This window comes from Monodelphis domestica, chromosome 4 (genome assembly GCF_027887165.1).
Source record: "Monodelphis domestica isolate mMonDom1 chromosome 4, mMonDom1.pri, whole genome shotgun sequence".
NCBI classification, from domain to species: domain Eukaryota; kingdom Metazoa; phylum Chordata; class Mammalia; order Didelphimorphia; family Didelphidae; genus Monodelphis; species Monodelphis domestica.
In genome coordinates this window covers 92,419,215-92,440,967 of record NC_077230.1, presented here as the reverse complement: position 1 = coordinate 92,440,967, position 21,753 = coordinate 92,419,215, and the positions used below count along the sequence as shown (strand labels likewise).

General features: G+C 39.5%; 1 protein-coding gene across 9 annotated transcripts in view; it reads right to left on the bottom strand.

Moving 5' to 3' along the window:
- RUBCN (rubicon autophagy regulator) overlaps positions 1 to 17,659 on the bottom strand; it is a 52,085-nt gene extending 34,426 nt beyond the window's left edge. For 2 of the 9 annotated variants that reach the window (XM_056793586.1, XM_056793590.1), the window contains exon 1: positions 17,364 to 17,658. In XM_056793586.1, the coding sequence (XP_056649564.1) occupies positions 17,364 to 17,428 (65 nt within the window). In that variant the 5' untranslated portion in view covers positions 17,429 to 17,658. Of the gene's footprint in view, positions 1 to 16,598; positions 16,703 to 17,363 lie in introns of all 9 variants that reach the window. The other 7 variants (XM_056793588.1, XM_056793592.1, XM_056793589.1 and 4 more) reach the window with 5 other exon arrangements.
- Between the last annotated feature and the right edge of the window lie 4,094 nt (positions 17,660 to 21,753).

Below are 21,753 nucleotides of genomic sequence, written 5' to 3'. Positions count from 1 at the left end.
GAAAGGAGCAGAACCAGGAGAACATTGTACACAGAGACTGATACACTGTGGCACAATCTAATGTAATGGACTTCTCTACTAGCGCAACACAATGATCCAGGACAATTCTGAGGGACTTATGAAAAAGAACGCTATCCTCATTCAGAGGAAGAACTGTGGGAGTAGAAATGCAGAAGAAAAAACAACTGTTTGATCACACGGTTCTATGGGGTTATGATTGGGGATGTAGACTCTAAATGATCACTCTAGTGTAAATATTAATAATATGGAAATAGATCTTGATCAATGACATGTAAAAACCAGTGGAATTGTTCGTTGGTTATGGGAGGGGGTGGTAGGAGGGGAGGAAAAGAACATGAATCATGTAACCATGGAAAAATAATCCAAATTAATTAATTAAATAAAAATTTCAAATAAAAAGAGGTGCTGGGAATATTTTTGTATATATAGGCCCTTTTCCTCTTTTTCTGATCTCTTTGGAGTATAGGGCATGTAGATGATGTTTGGTCACAAGGCATGCACATTCTGGTACCTTTCTGGACACAATTCCAAATTGCTTTTCAGAATGGTTGGATCAATTCATAAGTCCATCAATAATACATTTCCATAGTTCCTCCAACATTTGTCATTTTGAAGCTCAAAATTGCTTTAAATATTTATTATTCAAATTATTAGTGATTTAGAGCAATTTTTATGTAGATGTTGATAGCTTCTGGATATATCCCTTTGGAAAAAGTTTATTCCTGTAAAAATTAAAATTAGATCTCAAATATTAAAATGTTACATTTTAAAGGATTTATTAATGATCATTAGAAATAAAGGATAAAAGAGGATACAAAATAAAGACCACCTGCCCATGGCTGATCAGCCAGTTCAAAACCCTGCCTTACCACTACCTAGCTTGGGACAGGAAGTAAAAACGTGTGACCCTCCATGTCCCTGCCTAATATCCCCTTGTCTACAGGAAGTATGTAATGGCAGGAAGTCAGTGGGCTCCTGGGAAATGTAATTCATTTTAAGGGTAATAAATTTTCAATTATACATTCCTCCCCAAGATCTGTGGAAGACTAGTCTCACCAATGGATCTTGTAAACACAACCAACTTTGAAATTACAATAATTTGGGGATAAAAGGAAAAGAAAACAAAAACCAATGATTGCTAGGTGCATTGAAAAAAAAGCTAGTTAGGGGGCAGTCCCTTTTGGCATAAGAGTATACACACAAAACAAATACATTCAATTCCACACAGTTCAAATCACCACATCCCAAAGGTCACTTTGGATCTTCTGGTGCAGCATGTGGTCTGTGCAGGTATCTTAATGGTACCTTCTCCAAACAGTTCACTTTCTAGATTTGGAGAAGTAGCATGTTTCTTATCTTAAAATTACTCTCAAAAAGAATTTAAATGTTGCGTTTTAGAATAATAATAATCATACATTTTCCCCTGAAGAGGGTGATGAAAAACAAAGGGATCAACATAGGAATGCACAGCTGAGTTATGAGGTATATGAATCAATTGGCAAGAGTAATAAAAAACACACAAAAAATCCAAATAAAAGAAAATAATTTGTGGATGAAATATAGATTATCAAAATCTTATGTGTAAAAAATTCTAAGTAAAGAAAAAATAAACTTATAACAGGTCCTTGAATCAGGGCCCAATTAAAGTGATTTAAGCAATTATGCATTTCCCACTCAGCCTCCAGGATTACAGAAAGTTTTTCCAAACAATGAAAGACAAAGGGACTAGATTATAGGAGCCAGGTAGGAACCAAATTTAAGATAACTTTGTAGAATGTCTTTCACTGTGTGTGTATGTCAAAATAGCTGCAACCTCAAACCCCAAACAAGTTCAAGTCCTCTTGTCTTGGCTCAAAATTTCATCAATCCCATTGGGATTGGTTGGTCTCTTTGACCTTATGCTCGATAGACCCTATGTAGTTTAGCTTTCTGCATCTTTGTCACTGTGCAATGGCTCTTTTTGTATTCCCTTCCCCTGTATCAGACAAAATCATTAAGCAAAGTCCAGGAATTTTTTTTTAAAAACCAATTGCATCATTTTTATAGTCTTTATAAAGCTTTTTTGGGCATGCATTAATATTAGAACAAATGTATTTTAAACTTAAATTACTGCAAAATAAAAAAATGAAAGAAAAATCTCAATACTGTTGACATGTGCTTCAAATACAAAAAGAAGAGAAAAAATAAAAATCAGATACTATATTACACACACAAGGAAAAACAATAATAAAAACGTTTTCAAAATAAAAAATATATAGCTTACAATCACTCTGTCTGAAACACTGTCACCCAAGGAGAGGTAGAATACAAAGGTTTCTCACCAAAAAAATGAGATCCATTTCCTTTTAAACTTAACCACTGTGTGAGTACAAACGATTTTCAGAATAAAACAGTAATACAGTAGATAATGTACATTCAAAGAAGTACCAAAGTCTCCCAAATTCACAATTGCCCAGTTAATTACAATAGTAAACAAACCCTCTATCATATTTCATATAAGTTGCTATATGACAAAAAAAAAAACAAAAACCCTATGAACTGATAGATATTTGTCACAGTTTTCACAGACATAGCAAATCTTTCAACCTTGGCAAATATATTTTTAAACAAAGTAAAACTTATTTGAGTCTAGAACATCACCAAGAAATCTAGGTTGTTCTGGTGGAAGTAAATTAATGTGAAGAATTTTGCAGGAGCTCTTTTTAGCTTTATTTCTTTGTTTCTCCACCTTTAATACAATATTCTTCATATAATATAAATATTTTTTAAAATAATCCAGTCAGAAACCACTAGTTAATTAAAATTATTTCTGAAGATCCCTTAGAATTACCATTTAAATTCTTAGTTCATTAAATTTTTCAGAGGTTGTTAGCCTGGTTGGGTCCATCCATCATCTATGTGACAATTAACAAAAGCAAAATGGAAAAAAAAAAAGCTGTTTATGGGCTTTTACAATATTTTGTTCAGTAGCCATAGGGGAAAGGTAACAGAATAGTATTGAATACATTAATATATGAACTTAAAACAACAAAATTAAATCTTAAAGCAGACAATCAGAAAAATACAATAAAATACAGATTCTCATAAAACAATAGAGTCTGAAAAGACTTAAAATCTTCACTTCCAGTCTCTTTAAAGTTCCTTTCTCTATCTATTCGGATTCCTTTTTTCACATTTCTGGTATCTCCCATAGTGAGAGAGAACATGGTTTTGAGGAATCCCAAACTGGTGTGAACTTTAGATTACTCCACCCTACTTAGTCTAACAAAATCAGGAATTTCTACACCTATACTTAAGGATTAAGTATTTAGGAGGATGGCCTATGACAGACATGTGCTAGCAAATGACAAATCAGAAACAACTGACAGACGCCTGGGCTGTCCTATGTCAAACTTAAGCTACCATTAGTATACGTAAGATGCAGGAAAATGATGTAAAAACCATCTATATATTTCGCATCACTTTCTCTCTCGGGCCTCTTTCGACAGAGAGGTGGCTATGGCTGGCAGCGCTGAGCGTTTCGGCTTCTTGGCGTGGCGGCAGTTATTGTCCGGTGTAAATCTTGAAATTTCTCAGACTTGTGAATGTTAAAAATTTCCCCATTGGGGAATTCTCAATTGGAACAATTCCCTACTGGGAACATTCCCCATTTTGACTGTGAGAACTCGCCAGGGTCAGAAATGGGAGGACTTCTACTCCACCAGTACTTAAGACTGCTTTAGGGGAGAAAACTCCTTGCTAAACAACGAAAGTACTTAAAACAATACTTATAATGAGGCAAGGAGTTCTTTGAGCCATGCCTGTTTTTAGAATTGATACAATGGATGCTAGGTACCTATAAAGGTCGAGCAACTTGTAAACTTGCCAGGAGCAAAGAGGTGAAAACTTATTCAGAGGTTTTCTCTTGAGGGGATTAGTCGACTCAGCTGTGTTTTCTCTGGTTCAGACTTACTCAGAGGTTTTCTCCTGAGGGGATTAGTCGACTTAGCTGGGAATTCAAAATGGGCTGTCCTTTAGAAAACGTCTACGGTGATTGGTAGATGGAAGAACTTAGGGGAGGTGACATTAGAGAAAACCCCCTATATAAGAAAAAGACAGACTGCTAAAAGGAGATGCTTTTGAGAGGCTTTTGGAAGGAGATTCTTTTGGAGATCGCTTGAGAGGAGCTCATGGAGGAATTCTCTAAGGAGGCCTCTCAAGGGAGGCTGACTCTGGCTGGAACTCCCTCTGGGGAGACTCTGTCCCTCTGAATTCCTTACTTGGACAAATCTTATGGTGAGTGATAAAAGACTGACTGATTTTCTCTCTCTTAAGACTCAGGTCTAGGCCATGTTGGCTTAAGGCCCTTCATACTTATACTTTTTTTCCTCTCTCTCTCTTTCTTTGATTACTCATTGTATTATTAATTAAAATCTCTATAAAACCCAGTTGACACTTTTGGTCAAGATGGTGGCTTAGAGAAAGCTAAAGTTCAGATCTCCGGAAACCCTTCCCTACCAAACTCAAACTATATGCTCCTAAGGTACCAAAATTCAAAACGAACAACAGCATAGACCCCAGGAATCCTCCTGCTGGGCCTGGACCTGGATCAAAAGGTACGCCCCCCCCCCAAAAGCCAGAACACGAGATCACTTGGACCTAAGGGGTAGGCATAAGGAAGGTCCCAGGACCCATCCCCCCAACCCAGAGTGCTGAGTCTGAGGCAGCAGAGGAAACCTCAGAGCCTCAGAGCTGGCTATCCTGAAGGCCTCTTCCTGAAAACAAACTGAACCAGTCGAGGGGGCACCCAGACAGCAGGGAAACAGAGAGAGATGGGGGGAGATTGTAGCCCCCTGACCAGATCCTTCCATCTGAGTCTCACCGAAGGTCCCTGCCTTAGGGAATACTCAGGCCAAGGTTAATCCTATCAGGAGCCCTCGGAGCTCCAGGAAGCCACGGCCCTTCCCCCCTCAGAGAGCAGGGTCGTCTGAAACAACAGTAACCTTCAGGGCTGGCAAAAGGGCTTTGGGAGCTGGCTATTCTGAAGGCCTCTTCCTGAAAACAACCTGACCCAGTCATGGGGGCACCCAGACAGCAGGGAAACAGAGAGAGACAGGGGGAGCCTACAGCCCCATGGCTGGATCCTTCCATCCAAGTCTCAGGGAAGGTCCCTGCCTCAAAGCATACTCAGTTCAACCCAGAGAAAGTTAATCTTATCGGGAGCCCTAGAAGCTCCGGGAAGCCGCGGCCCCTCCCCACCTCAGAGTGCTGGCTCTCCTGGCCGGCTAAGGCATAGAAACAAACACCCCGCGGAAAGGGCCAAGCCAGGCTCAGAGCGTGGAAGTAAGGCAACGGAGAAGCATTGGGAGGGTACTGAGGAGGGCAGTAACACGGAAACACCAGCAATTCCTGGCTTCCCCGGGAAGACAGAACAACAACTGCATAGAACGGACAATCTCCCTAAGGCTAAAACCTCTGATCACCAGACAGAGATAAGAAAAGCTAGTCCTCCACACTCAGAGATGGCAAACTCCACAGAAACACAAAAGCCCCAAAATTCCAAGAAAAACAAAAAGAAGGGGGCGACTTTGGACACATTTTATGGAGCAAAAATACAAAATACAGAGGATAGAAGAGGAAACACAAGCAAGTGGTCCGAAACCTTCCAAAGGAAATGGAAACTCTCCACAAACCCATGAAGAATTTGAATCGGAAAAGATCAAAAAGATGGAAGCCTTCTGGGAGGAAAAGTGGGAAATAATGCAAAAGAAATTCACGCATCTACAAAACAAGTTTGACCAAAGTGAAAAGGAAAACCAGGCTTTAAAAGTCAGAATCGGGCAACTCGAAGACAACAAGCAAGAATTAATAAAGCAAAGCCAAAAGACCAAGAAATTAGAAGAGAACATAAAATATCTCACTGACAAGGTGACAGACTTGGAAAATAGAGGAAGAAGAAATAATTTAAGAATAACTGGACAGCCAGAAAAGCCAGAAATAAACAGCAAACTCGACATCGTAATACAAGATATAATCAAAGAAAATTGCCCAGAGATTCTAGAACAAGGGGGCAATACAGCCACTGACAGAGCTCACAGAACACCCTCTACACTAAATCCCCAAAAGACAACTCCCAGGAATGTAATTGCCAAATTCCAAAGCTTTCAAACAAAAGAAAAAATCCTACAAGAAGCCAGAAAAAGACAATTTAGATATAAAGGAATGCCAATCAGGGTCACACAAGACCTTGCAATTTCTACTCTGAATGATCATAAGGCATGGAACATGATTTTCAGAAAGGCAAGAGAGCTGGGTCTTCAACCAAGAATCACCTACCCATCAAAACTGACTATATACTTCCAAGGGAAAGTATGGGCATTCAACAAAATAGAAGATTTCCAAGTTTTTGCAAAGAAAAGACCAGAGCTCTGTGGAAAGTTCAATATCGAAAAACAAAGAGCATGGAATACCTGAAAAGGTAAATATTAAGGAAAGGGAAAAGGAGAAAAATGTTATAGTTTTCTTTTACTCAAACTCTCTTCTATAAGGACTACATTTCTATCATTCTATATATACTAACATGTGGGGAAAATGTAATGTGTAAATAAGGGGAAAAGAAAGACCAAATAGAATAATCTTTCTCACACAAAGATTCACATGGGAAGGGGAGGGGAAGAAAACTCCTACAAGAAGGAGAGGAAGAGAGTTTTTACTTAAACCTTACTCTCAGGGAAATCAACTCTGAGAGGGAAGAACATCCAGATCCATTGGGATCTTGAATTCTATCTTACCCAACAAGGGAAAGGAGAAGGGAAAACCAAGGGGGGTAGCGGGGAGGGAACACAAAAAAGGGACGGAAGAAGAGGGGGGAGGGAGAAGGAACAACAAGGGAGGGACTAGAAAGGGAAACATATCAAGGGAGGGGACAAGGGGAACTGATTTAAAGTAAATCACTGGACTAAAAGGTAGAGCTTAAGAAAAAAGGTTAGAATTAGGGAAGGATATCAAAATGCCAGGGAGTCCACCAGTGACAGTCATAACTTTGAACGTGAATGGGATGAACTCACCCATAAAATTTAGACAAATAGCAGAATGGATTAGAATCCAAAACCCTACCATATGTTGTCTTCAAGAAACACACATGAGGTGGGTAGACACTCACAAGGTCAGAATTAAAGGATGGAGTAAGACCTTCTGGGCCTCAACTGACAGAAAGAAGGCAGGAGTGGTAATCATGATATCTGATAAAACCAAAGCAAAAACAGACCTGATCAAAAGGGATAGGGAAGGTAATTATATTCTGTTAAAAGGGACTTTAGATAATGAGGAAATATCACTAATCAACATGTATGCACCAAATAATATAGCACCCAAATTTCTAATGGAAAAACTAGGAGAATTGAAGGAAGAAATAAACAGTAAAACCATTAGTGGGAGACTTAAACCAACCATTATCAAATTTAGATAAATCAAATCAAAAAATAAATAAGAAAGAGGTAAAAGAAGTGAATGAAATCTTAGAAAAATTAGAATTAACAGACATATGGAGAAAAATAAATAGGGATAAAAAGGAATACACCTTCTTCTCAGCACCACATGGCACATTCACAAAGATTGACCATACATTAGGTCACAGAAACATGGCACACAAATGCAGAAAAGCAGAAAAAATAAATGCAGCCTTTTCAGATCACAAGGCAATAAAAATAATGATCAGTAATGGTACATGGAAAACCAAATCAAAAACGAATTGGAAATTAAACAATATGATACTCCAAAATCGTTTAGTTAGAGAAGAAATCATAGAAACAATTAATAATTTCATCGAGGAAAATGACAATGGCGAGACATCCTTTCAAACCTTCTGGGATGCAGCCAAAGAGGTAATCAGAGGTAAATTCATATCCCTGAGTGCATATATTAACAAACTAGGGAGAGCAGAGATCAATCAATTGGAAATGCAAATTAAAAAACTCAAAAGCGATCAAATGAAAACCCCCCAGCAGAAAACCAAACTAGAAATCCTAATAATTAAGGGAGAAATTAATAAAATAAAAAATGATAGAACTATTGATTTAATAAATAAGACAAGAAGCTGGTACTTTGAAAAAACAAACAAAATAGACAAAGTACTGGTCAATCTAATTTTAAAAAGGAAGGAAGAAAAGCAAATTAAAAGCATCAAAGAAGAAAAGGGGGACATCACCTCCAATGAAGAGGAAATTAAGGCAATCATTAAAAATTACTTTGCCCAATTATATGGCAATAAATACACCAATTTAGGTGATATGGATGAATATATACAAAAATACAAACTGCCTAGACTAACAGAAGAAGAAATAGAATTCTTAAATAATCCCATATCAGAAAATGAAATCCAACAGGCCATCAAAGAACTTCCTAAGAAGAAATCCCCAGGGCCTGATGGATTCACCAGTGAATTCTATCAAACATTCAGAGAACAGTTAATCCCAATACTATACAAACTATTTGACATAATAAGCAAAGAGGGAGTTCTACCAAACTCCTTTTATGACACAAACATGGTACTGATTCCAAAACCAGGCAGGTCAAAAACAGAGAAAGAAAACTATAGGCCAATCTCCCTAATGAATATAGATGCAAAAATCTTAAATAGGATACTAGCAAAAAGACTCCAGCAAGTGATCAGAAGGGTCATCCACCATGATCAAGTAGGATTTATACCAGGAATGCAGGGCTGGTTCAATATTAGGAAAACCATCCACATAATTGACCACATCAACAAGCAAACCAACAAGAACCACATGATTATCTCAATAGACGCAGAAAAAGCCTTTGATAAAATACAACACCCATTCCTATTAAAAACACTAGAAAGCATAGGAATAGAAGGGTCGTTCCTAAGAACAATAAACAGTATATATCTAAAACCATCAGCTAATATCATCTGCAATGGGGATAAACTAGATGCATTCCCAATAAGATCAGGAGTGAAACAAGGATGCCCATTATCACCTCTACTATTTGACATTGTACTAGAAACACTAGCAGTAGCAATTAGAGAAGAAAAAGAAATTGAAGGCATCAAAATAGGCAAGGAGGAGACGAAGTTATCACTCTTTGCAGATGACATGATGGTCTACTTAAAGAATCCTAGAGACTCAACCAAAAAGCTAATTGAAATAATCAACAACTTTAGCAAAGTTGCAGGATACAAAATAAACCCGCATAAGTCATCAGCATTTCTATATATCTCCAACACAGCTCAGCAGCAAAAACTAGAAAGAGAAATCCCATTCAAAATCACCTTAGACAAAATAAAATACCTAGGAATCTATCTCCCGAGGCAAACACAGGAACTATATGAACACAACTACAAAACACTCTCCACACAACTAAAACTAGACTCGAACAATTAGAAAAACATTAACTGCTCATGGATAGGACGAGCCAATATAATAAAAATGACCATCCTACCCAAACTTATTTATCTATTTAGTGCCAAAACCATGGAACTCCCAAAAATTTTCTTTACTGATTTAGAAAAAACCATAACAAAGTTCATTTGGAATAACAAAAGATCAAGGATATCCAGGGAAATAATGAAAAAAAACATATGATGGGGGCCTCGCAGTCCCAGACCTTAAACTATATCACAAAGCAGCAGTCATCAAAACAATTTGGTACTGGCTGAGAAACAGAAAGGAAGATCAGTAGAATAGACTGGAGGAAAGTGACCTCAGCAAGACAGTATATGATAAACCCAAAGATCTCAGCTTTTGGGACAAAAATCCACTATTCGATAAAAACTGCTGGGAAAATTGGAAGACAGTATGGGAAATATTAGGAATAGATAAACACCTCACACCCTATACCAAGATAAATTCAAAATGGGTGAATGACTTAAACATAAAGAAGGAAACCATAAGTAAATTGGGTAAACACAGAATAGTATACATGTCAGACTTTTGGGAGGGGAAAGGCTTTAAAACCAAGTAAGACATAGAAAGAATCACAAAATGTAAAATAAATAATTTTGACTACATCAAATTAAAAAGCTTTTGTACAAACAAAACCAATGTAACTAAAATCAGAAGGGAAACAACAAATTTGGGGGAAAATCTTCATAGAAACCTCTGACAAAGGTTTAATTACTCATATTTATAAAGAGCTAAATCAATTGTACAAAAAATCAAGCCATTCTCCAATTGATAAATGGGCAAGGGACATGGATAGGCAGTTCTCAGATAAAGAAATCAAAACTATTAATAAGCACATGAAGAAGTGTTCTAAATCTCTTATAATCAGAGAGATGCAAATCAAAACAACTCTGAGGTATCACCTCACACCTAGAAGATTGGCTAACATGATAGCAGAGGAAAGCAGTGAATGCTGGAGGGGATGTGGAAAAGTAGGGACATTAATTCATTGCTGGTGGAGTTGTGAACTGATCCAACCATTCTGGAGGGCAATTTGGAACTATGCCCAAAGGGCGACAAAAGAATGTCTACCCTTTGATCCAGCCATAGCACTGCTGGGTCTGTACCCCAAAAAGATAATGGAGAAAAAGACTTGTACAAGAATATTCATAGCTGCGCTCTTTGTGGTGGCCAAGAATTGGAAAACAAGGGGATGCCCATCAATTGGGGAATGACTGAACAAATTGTGGTATCTGTTGGTGATGGAATATTATTGTGCTCAAAGGAATAATAAAGTGGAGGAATTCCATGGAGACTGAAACGACCTCCAGGAAGTGATCCAGAGAGAGAGAGGAGCAGAACCAGGAGAACATTGTACACAGAGACTAATACACTGTGGTTTAATCGAACGTAATGGACTTCTCCATTAGTGGCGGTGTAATGTCCCTGAACAATCTGCAGGGATCTAGGAGAAAAAACACTATTCATAAGCAGAGGATAAACTGTGGGAGTAGAAACACCGAGGAAAAGCAACTGCCTGACTACAGTGGTTGAGGGGACATGACAGAGGAGAGACTCTAAACGAACACTCTAATGCAAATATTAACAACATGGCAATGGGTTCGAATCAAGAAATGTGATACCCAGTGGAATCACAAGTCGGCTATGGGGGGTGGGGGGGAGGAAAAGAAAATGATCTTTGTCTTTAATGAATAATGCTTGGAAATGATCAAATAAAATATTATAAAATTTAAAAAAAAACCAGTTGACTTGGGTATATTCATAATTGGGAATATATTCCCTGGCGACCACCTTATATTTGATTTAAAAACCAAGACACTGTAGTGAAACATTTTCTGCGGTCAAATTTACTCACCCACTCTTATATCTAGCATAATTTGTATCTTCCACCATTTTAACTCACTACAGTTTATGACATCAACAATTTTAATTATAACAGTTTATGGCTCCCACTCTTTTAACTGCCACAGTTTATGGCAGACGACAATTTTAAATCTTACACTGGTTTGTTGGTGGGTTTTCCTTGATACTATACTGGGAGAAGCTGAGTAACCTAGTTCAGGTGAGGCATCTTAACTGAGCTCTCTCAGAGTTTAGGCTGATTTCTTTCTCCTTTACCTTCCAAACACTATCCTCTTATAAAAGCCTCTAATCTTGACCATATATCTATTGAAGGCTCTTAGTCATATATATCTGAATCAATTCCTTATATAGTTTGGTTGTGGGCCCTTTGTCAGAAAAATTGCTGTAAGGATTTTTTTTTCCTGTGACTTCTTTTCCTTCTAATTGTAACTGTAATAATTTTGTTTGTGCAAAGATGTTTTAATTTTGTATATCCAAAAACTGTTCATTGTATCTTTTATGATACTTTCTCAATTATTCATTTGGACACAAACTGGTTATATAATATATATTCATATATCCAAAAGGTAATTTCTTCCTTGTTCCTCTAATTGGCTTATATCACTGTTTATGTTCAAGTCATATTATCTACCTAGAGTTTAACTTTGTATAAGGCATGAGATACATAAATTCCAGTTTTTCCAAGTTTTTGTCAGATATAATGAATGATTCTTTGCCCCAATACTTGGAATCTTTGGTTTATCGAATATTGTGCTACTAGGTTAATTTGCTTGTTTGTTGCATGCCAAATTTGTTTCATTATTCAACCTCTTTTTAGCCAGTATCAGTGATTATTTTTTTGCAGTACAATTTGAGATATGATACTGATAGGCCCATTTCCTTCCCACATTTTTTTCATTATTTCTCTTGAGATTTTTTACCTTTCATTTCTTCATATGGATTTCATTATTTATTTATTTGATTAATATGGCACTGCCATTTTATCACAGTGTCTTGACCCTACTCATAAGCAATTCTCCTATTCTCTGGCCTTTCTGGTATCCCCAGAGCTTATTTAGCACCAGTGCCTGGCACTTAGCAGGCTCTTAATAAATGTTTGTTGACCAAGTGAATGACTACTTTAGACTGAAGTGTATAGTTTAAAGTAGTTTTTTCAAGATTATAAAAGAATGTGGGAAGAGCAGAAGGTCGTTCTCCTCAGATATTTAGTTGTGGATGGCTAATTCCTTTAGGGCAGGGATAGGTTCCTAACCTTTTTTGTTATTAGGGACCAGTGACATCTAGATAAAGCTGATAGATTCTTTCTTAGAATAATGTTTTTGAATAATGGACATGTTACATTTTAGAGATTGGTGAAAATAAAGACATCATTTTTGCCTCATCTAAGTTTACCAACCTCCTAAAATGTATACAAAAATCTTCTGGGAATCCAGATTAAGAACATCTACTCTGAAATGGAATTGTTCAGTAGTGTACAATTCCTTAGGACCCCAAAGACCATGGCTATCCATGGGGTTTTCTTGACAAGGATACTGTTGTGGTTTGTCATTTCCTTTTCCCATGGATCTGGGGGGTCCTTTTGAGGCAATCAGAGGCTACCTGACTTGGCCAGTCTTATAGCTAGGAAGTATCTGAAATCTGGATTTGAATTCAAAGGTTTCCTGACTCAGTGCTCCTTAACTGGAGTCTTAACTGACTGTGGAAGGGTAGGGCTTATTGATTCACTAGATCATGTCACTCTATTCCATTTAAATCAGTCAGTGAATAAATATTTATTAAGCTCTTACCAAGTACTAATAATTGTGCTAAGCAATGAAGATACAAATGCAAAAGACAATTTCATCTCTCATAATCTGATGGGAGACAACATGAAAATAACTATGTACAAACAAGATAAAATTCAGGATAAGTGGAAGGTAATCAACAGAGGAAAGACACTTGCAAGATGGGACTTTAGCTAGGTCTTGAAGGAAGCCAGGGAAATCAGAAGAGAATTCAAGGAATAGGGAATAGTTAGTGAAAACATACATAATAGGGAGATGAAGGGTCTTGTGAGAGGAATAGATACTGAGGTTCTAGACAATTCAGAGATTTTGTGAATTGTGGTTTAAAATCAGGAACTATAAAAATCTGAAGATGCATTTTTCAGTTCCTGAATAAATTACTCAATAAGGAAATACACATGGGCAATTAAATGATGCAGGAGATAGAGCATCAGGTCTGGAGTCAAGAAGTCTCTGGACTCAGACACTTACTAGCCGAGGGACCCTAGGCAAGTCACTTAACCCTGTTTGTCTCTATTTCCTCATCTATATAATGATCTGAAGAAAATGGCAAACCACTCCAGAGATCTTTGGCAAAACCCTAAACGGGGACCCAAAGAGGCAGTCACTACTGAAAAAAATGACTGAACAAGGTAACACACTAGCTGGGAATATCCCTTGGTGGGCAAGATAATGGGCCTGTAGTTTAGAGATAACTACTTAGCAACCTCCCAATTTCATTTCCTTCTAGAATTTTGATCAGTAAATGATGCAAATTATTTATGATTGAAATATTCTGAATCATGACAAGTCATAAGGTCAGTGTACACTGCTCAGGCTTTTTATATTGACAACAGCTGAGAGAAAAGTCAGAGAATACAAAAGACTACAAATAACTCTCTGGGCAACTAGGATCAAATTGTATTCTCGGTAGGAAAAGCTTTTCCATTTTACCATAAAGTGACTTTCTCCCGAACTGGCAACCACTTAAATATTAAAAGTTTGATCAATGACTGCTACCTCCATGTCCTTCTGCTCCTTTCTTTCCACTGCAAACTTGCTCACTGTCCCTCTGGTAATGGGCCATGCTACTCCTGAATTCCTTCAACTCTGAAGGCTGTATAGTTGTGTGACCCCACTAATCCTCCAGGAGATTTGAAACCTGTTGCAGCACCATACTCATGTTAGGATGCTGTTACAAACAAGCACAGGCCAAGAATTGAAGGAGACAGCAGCCCTTTTTGGATTCTTCCATCTTAAATGATATGGAAGAGCTTAACGGGTCACATAGTACAGTTATAAGATCACCAAAGAATCTGAATTGTATAGACCAAGTGTGAAGTCCTTGGAACTGAAAAAGCACTAAAGAAGAATCATGTTCAGATATCCTGAGAAAAGCTGGAGGGGGAGGGAAAGAACATGAATCATGTAACCATGGGAAAATATTCTAAATTCATGGACTTTAGGTGGATATTTTGTACCAACTGTTTTTCTTTTGCAGCACCTTGGTAACTGTTTCTAAAAGTCACTTAAGGCTGACCAAAATGATTCTCAATTGATAATCTTGGGGAGAAGCACACTGGTGGGAGATTGACCTAAAGCACTAAAGAATCACTTCCCTGACTTCTTGTTGTATATCCTTAGAATCCTAAAGGGAAGGTATAGACTTGTGCTACAAGGCTCATCTATGAGAATGGAAATTGGGATAAGAATTCTCATAGCTTACATGGGCTATTAGAAAAAAAGAACAAGATCATAGCTTTAAAAAACTATGTTCAGCAACACCCTTATGGGCAATTGTTGGATATCATTCATTCCAGAATTTGGTAATAACTTACTCAGTTTAGAAATGACAAGGGAATTAAAAAATAATAAAAAAAAAAGAGGAATCTATTAGTAACTCATAGTCCTATAGCACTCAAGAGTTAAAACAGTCTAACATGTTGGATGTTGGGCTTAAAATGTAATAAGTCATCACCTCAAAGTCCCAGATTCCAAAAAGACAGTCAGAAAGGAAATCAACAGGAGAGCAGGAATATGAGTCATATAGTAGCCATCCTCCTATCAGCACCCTGCAATGCCCAACTCCTCCTTGCTACTAGGAATCTTGTAGTTCTAACAGGAAATTTATTTTTTAAAAATGCATTGTCTTTCATACACAAAAATTAAGAGCTACTAACCCAGCACAGAAATGAGTTAGCTGTTTGTTTTTGTTTTATCCTAGTCGCCATGACGCATCTATACTCTTTTTAAAGCCAATTTTCCCTTTTAACTATGGATGTACATTTTCAAGCTAGATGAAAGGGGCTAAAGAGGCAGTTTATGGTCAGAATACAAGGTGGTTCTCAATTTTCTGGGTCTCATGACACCCTTACACTCTTAAAAATTATTGCTCCTTCCCTCCTCAAAAGAGCTTTTCTTAATGTGGATTATATCCAGAAAGGTTTACCTATTAGAAAATAAAACATTTTAACATCATTTGTCCTGGACTATACTTTGAGAACCATCCTAGAATTATAGCTAACTGAATGGATCAAACCTTGACCTCTTCCCACCAAAAGAATTTACTAGGCACCTGAAAAGTCATGTAGTGATTTCAATGGGATCTTCATACTTTATTATGACAACTACTCTGCTGAAATAAGTAATGGAGCTTCTTGGCTAGGAACAAAGCAACATGAGCTGAGAACTCTGGGGACAAACCATGGGGACAAGGTATCTCACAATAGGCCTATATGGTTTCTTGAGCAAGACAAGTCAGAGATACAATACCTCCCATTATTATTTCTCTAATAAAGTATAAATAGCCACTAAACTTGGATGTTCAGAGAAAGAGGAAATATATTTTGAGTAAAAATCTGGTTACTTGACTATGTGCAGGCAGAATGATGGCTGACAACTCAAGAGAAATTGATAAGTTTTTCACTTAAACATTTTAAACATTTCACTGGCACCTGGAGGAAAACAAAAGCAGCAACTCCAACACAGAAAAGAGAAGTAAACTGTTCAGAGGGCCAAGTATGGCCCCTCTCTTACCAGTTCCCAACCTGGCACATTAAGAACAGTGGTTAGAATAGAAAGTAAAAGTTCTGACAACCAAATCTCTGCATGGACTTACACAACTAGGCAGCTTCTGGCTACCTCCACTAAGCTATTAAGCTTAAAACTGAATAAGACATTTGGGACCTGGACTGAATGTTTAATGTGGTTCTTTACTGAAAAATCAAGACTCTACAAGAGCACAAAACACCCCTTGCTCTGCAGAGATCTCTCCCCACCCACACAGAAAAGCACACTTCCCTCTTAGAGCCCAGATGTATAAATACATTACCAATTGAAACCTGGTTTTCAAATGGCAAAAGATTTTTATGTCACAGTCTATATTTCCATCCTCTCCGGATAACATTTCACATGCTTAATTCTCCTTAAGAATTAAGTTCTTAATGAGTCCTTATCTACCCTAAAAATGTAGGATACCTTTGCACATGGAATGATTGTAATGGATAGTGCCCTGGACTTGAGGCAGGAAACTTGGGATCTGGAGTCCTACCTTGGTCCTTTGGTAGTTGTGTGACCCAGAGCACTATCTGCTGACCTACGGAACATGGTTTTATTCACTGTGGTTACTGTATTCCAAACATTAATTTCCAGAATCTGTGGAAGAGCTTCCCAAATTAGTTCCATGAGTAAATAAGATGACAGTTTACCCTATATTCAAAGAAGCATGACACGAATGTGATCCTGAAAAGCAGGTTGCTGGCAAAGAGAATCTGACAGGCCTGGAACCCAAGCATGCACCAGGGAGACAAGTAGGTTGTCTCTAGTCAATAAATTTCACCTCTTGCTATTCCCTGCTTCTCCAAAATCATCTTTCCCGTGCAAAGCCCCCTCCCTTTTCCCGTTTCCTCAGCCTCTTCATTCCCTGATGCACATTCCTCTAGTTCCTTCCCTGGTGAGTCCTGCCCTTTGCACCAAGAAATTCTTTCCTCTCCAGTACTCTTGTGTCAGAGTAGGTGTGCTTTAGTTCGGGACACAACTCTGCCAGCTCCTCCTGGCATCACTCGGCCAAGGCAGCCAAATCTGGGAATGAGCAATACCTATCCCAGGGAATCTCCAGAGATAATCCCCGGAGCCCTATTCCCCTGCCCCCATCTTACCCTTTTCTCCTCCCAAGCCCCTTTTGCTTCTTCTCGGGGCGCCGACCACCCCATGCCAAGCCTCCAGTCCCAGTAGTTACTGCTCTGGGTCCCTCCCTAACCTGGCCAGTCCCCGACCTCTCTCCTCCTCCCCGACACACCACCCCCACCGCTCCCACCTGCTTTCCTCCGGCAGCGTCTCTTCGCAGCAGCTGATCTCCATTCCTGGGCCCTGGGGCCGCATCGGGATGATGCCTAGCCCCTTGCCCCCAGCTCCCACCGCCTCGACGACCTCTGCCGTGGATATAACCCCTCCGAGGCAGCCCGAGGCCCGGAGTAAGGGCGAGCGTCAATCCTGCGGAGCTTTCGCTGACGCTGCCGCGGCTGCTCCGGCTCCTCTAGCTGAGGCGCTCCCACTTCCGCCACCGAGGACTACAACTCCCAGGACACCGCGCTGGGAAAACTACCATTCCCAGCATGCACCTCGGCCAAGACCTTTGCCCGTGCAGCTGCAATTCCCACAGGAACCCAGGATTATGTAGGACTCCACGAAACCTTCGGGTATCTACTGGCAAGTACAACTCTGATATCCTTTTCTCTATAAATCCAAATCTAAGTTGTCCACACCGTCTGAGCTTCTGAACCTGGACTGTATCTGCTGTCTCAACGAAGGATCATTCTCCCAACAGTGCAAAGCACTGACCTTCTGGCCTCTTCATTTTGGTCGGTCCCAGGTATTCCCCCCCAGAAGACATCTTCCCCTAATTCTGGAACTATCAAGGGGGCAGGCAGTACTCCGAGCCGTAACATGCCTGCCTCCTCTTGCTTTTTACTTGCAACTGAACGGTGTCTTGTGAGGAGGCAAAGGGCTCTCATAGAGAGGAGGTTTGGTAGACGGAACACTGGACTTGAGTCGAGGGAGACTTGAGTTTTAAATCCTAACGTTGAAACTGACCAGTATTGTGGATAAGAACGAGTCATTGGAGCCCTCTGCGCCAGGATTTCTTCCCTCAGTAAAACCCGAAGACCAGCTGTTACCTACATTACCAGCCAGAGGAAGGATCAATGCAAGCTAAAGGCTAGGTGGCTGTGCTTAGTACTAGGAATACAAAGACAAACTGTAACAGTCATCAAGTAACTTCTTGGGAGAGAGAGAGAGGAGATACTAGTTCAGGGTTAAGTAAATTAAAGATAATAGCAGGGGGCTTGAGCACAACAGCTGTGGGAGAATCTGGAACCCAGGAAGATTGGCTGTGAACTCTGAAGCAGAGTTAAATAAGCAGAAAAGAGAACAGAAGGAATAAAGGGGAAAAAAACTTTATTAAGTCCGTATTAAATTCAGAGCACTATGCTAAGAGCTGTAAGAAAAAAATGCAAAAGAAAATAGCCCCTGCCCTCTAAGGCCCTTACATTCTAAATAAGATTACGGCATCCTGAGAGGTGGGTTTTCCTGATAAGTCTCTGGGTTGGTGAATGGAGCCACTGGGAGGACAGGGAAAATTGATAACACTTTCTATGAGTAGTGACAGTACTACCTACCTTCTTCCAGTTAAACTTCATTTTGATGATCTTAAAAAAAATTGCATTGCTCTAGCTATTCATATTGCCCTTACAACTTCTGGCCCTGCTACTGTATTTTGAAATGTTTAACTTAACTGAAAAACAGCCAGCCCCAATGCCTAGACTTGGAGGGAACCTATGGCAGGCAGGCGCCAAAGATAGCACCGACCTCTCCATAGGCTGGTTTGGTCAGCTGGGAGCCTGGCTCTGCCCCCTAATGCAGGGGGTAGGGCATTCTGAGAACAGCTGAGCTCCTCTCAGCCCCAGGCCCAGCTGCTCCCCTCAGCTCTAGCCCCTAGCCTTAGCCTGGGAACCTAGCAGGAGCTAGTGTGGCCAAGACATCCCTAACAGCCCAGGGTTTGGCCATGCCCCCCAAGCACAAGGAAAGGGTATGGAGGTGGGCATTGACAGACAGTCTGGGTGGAGTGGGTGGGACATGGCACAGGTCCCTAAAAAGTCCAAAATGTTCCCCATCACTGGCCTAGACTGATGAGTGTCTCTAAGGGCCTACTCCATATGGGTCAGCTCCAGACAAGCTTTACTCTTAAGACTTTTTAAAAAAATAAACCCCCTCACTTTCCATCTTAGAATCAATACTAGGTTCCGAGGCAGAAGCCCAGTAAGGACTAGGCAATGGGGGTCAAGTGACTTGCCAGGGTTACAAATCTAATAAGTATCTGAGGCCAAATTTGAACCCAGAATCTCCTGTCTCTAGGCCTACCTCTCAATCCACTGAGCCATTCAGCTGCCCCCTATTCCAGGCATCTTAATACCTGCCAGATTACTGTTGTGCCCTTCCATAGTTGGAGCTATAATCCAATCAAGAGAGGAAGATAGTTAGGATTTACATTTTCATTGGATTTAGCACCTACACTAAATTTTGTGAGGGAATGGAGGGACCAAGACATGGAGATGAAGAATGAGAGTCAACTTCTGTGAAGGCAGAGAGGAGAAAGAGGGGCTGAACCATTTGGAAAATAGCTTTAGGAAGGCAGTTTGGTTAGAACATCGAATGCATGAAGGGAGTGAAACAAGTCAGGAAAATTAGGAAAGAACAAGTTTGTGGAGGGTCCTAAATGCCAGCCTGAGGAGTTTATGTTTTATCCCAGAAGCAAAATGCAATCACTAGAGTCTGAGTTTCAAAATAGCATGGTCAGTCCTGTATTTTGAAGGATATAATTTTGACAGCTGCTTGAGGGGATGTTTAGAGAAGGAAGAAACTAGAGGCAGGGATAGTAAATTATAAGGCTTTACCAGACAAGAAATAATGAGGGCCTGAATTATGACAGTATACAAGAGATTGTATAGCCTTAGCAACTGATATTGATTATGGGAAGCAAAGTGGTGAAACTGAGGGACTAGGAAAATGGTGGAAAAACAGAAATAAGGACATTGAGAGGAGGGTCAGGTTGGAGAGAAAGCTAATGAGTTCCACTTTGGATATGTTATACTTGAGATAATGGGTCTTCCAGATGGCAGACCCAGCAGGTGGAAGACAGTGGATCTAATTAGAATATAAACTTCTTGAGAGTATGGAGTATAGGGTATCCAGGGAGGACTAGCATTTTTTTTTTAAAGTTCATTTAACTTTGGTGTCTGCCTTTCACCCAGCTCTCACTTGTGGCTCCAAGAAGATGGTCATGCCCAGCAGTCACAGGCTGGTAAAACCAAGGACTGGCTCAAACAGGATGAAAGTACTGGGCAGTTCTTAAAGCCATTGGCAAGTTTGGGAAATATCTACCAAAGAATGTTTAAACTTCCCTTGGTAGAATAGTCTGATGAGAACAATTTGTTCCAATGGCCATGAGGGCAGGCAGAAGCAAGGCATTGCAAGCCACTTAAAACTGGGTGAGCCATTAATGATGCTAGTCATACTTTATCCTGGGCCATCACCAGTCATCCTGATTTTTGCTTTGTCATTGGACTTCGAAGACTCTGGAAGATGGAACTTAACAACTCTGCCTCACTTAAATCCAATTCACAAAGGAGTCAAGACATGACTCCATGATGTCTTTAGCCCTCTTTGGAAAGGAAGGACAACAAAAACAAACTCCAGGAGAGTGGGGCTTACTCATTCCTTTTATTTGTATCCCCAGGGTTTAGCATAGACTGGCTCATAGCTGGGTGGCTCTGTGGTCTGAGACAGGAGGCCTTAGGTTCGAATGTGACTTCAGATACTTCCTAGCTGTGTGACCCTGGGCAAGTCACTTAACCCTCCCATTGCCTAGCCCTTACTACTATTCTGCCTTGGAATCAATATCTATTCTAAGATGAAAAGTAAGGGTTACAAACATATTAAAAATAAATTTGTTGGCCTTTGATTGATTCGACACAGGTGACAGAAAAGGTAAGGTGGGCCATTGGGAAAAGATAAATATCTTTAAAGGACAAACTCCTAGGAGGAGGTAGGTGGTCAAAAGATCAAATGAGATAACCTGCAGTTTCAGTGAAGTGGGTCAGAAATCCAAGTCATTTGGAAGGTAGGCTTATGGAATCTGACCAGTCTGCCAACAGTTTAGACTTGAGAATGGAACTAAATGAGACTTTTCCAAAAGGAAGTTTACTTAACAGAACAGAAAGGATATACCATGTATTCCATAGGAAGAAGAACCCAGTCAGCTATGTTGACTCTGGATAACATGGAGTACATAGAGCATGAGGAGAGCTAAGAGTTCTTTCATTGGGCTTTATGTGTTACATGACTAATATTAATTATTTTAATTGTTGATGATAATAATAATAGCTAGTATTTATAGTCCTTTGAATTTTGTAAAGCACCTTAGGAATATTATCTCATTTTTATTTTCACAACAACCCTGGGAGATAGATACTATTATTATTCTCCATTTTAACAGATGAAGAAACTGAGGCAGACAGAGGTTAAATGGCATGCCCAGGGTCATACAGCAGATCAGTTTCTGAGGCTAGATTTGACTCAGGTTGTGAGTTCACTGTAGGTGCAAGGCTCCATCCACTGAGTGTTAGTACTCTGGAATGTCTTAAGGATTG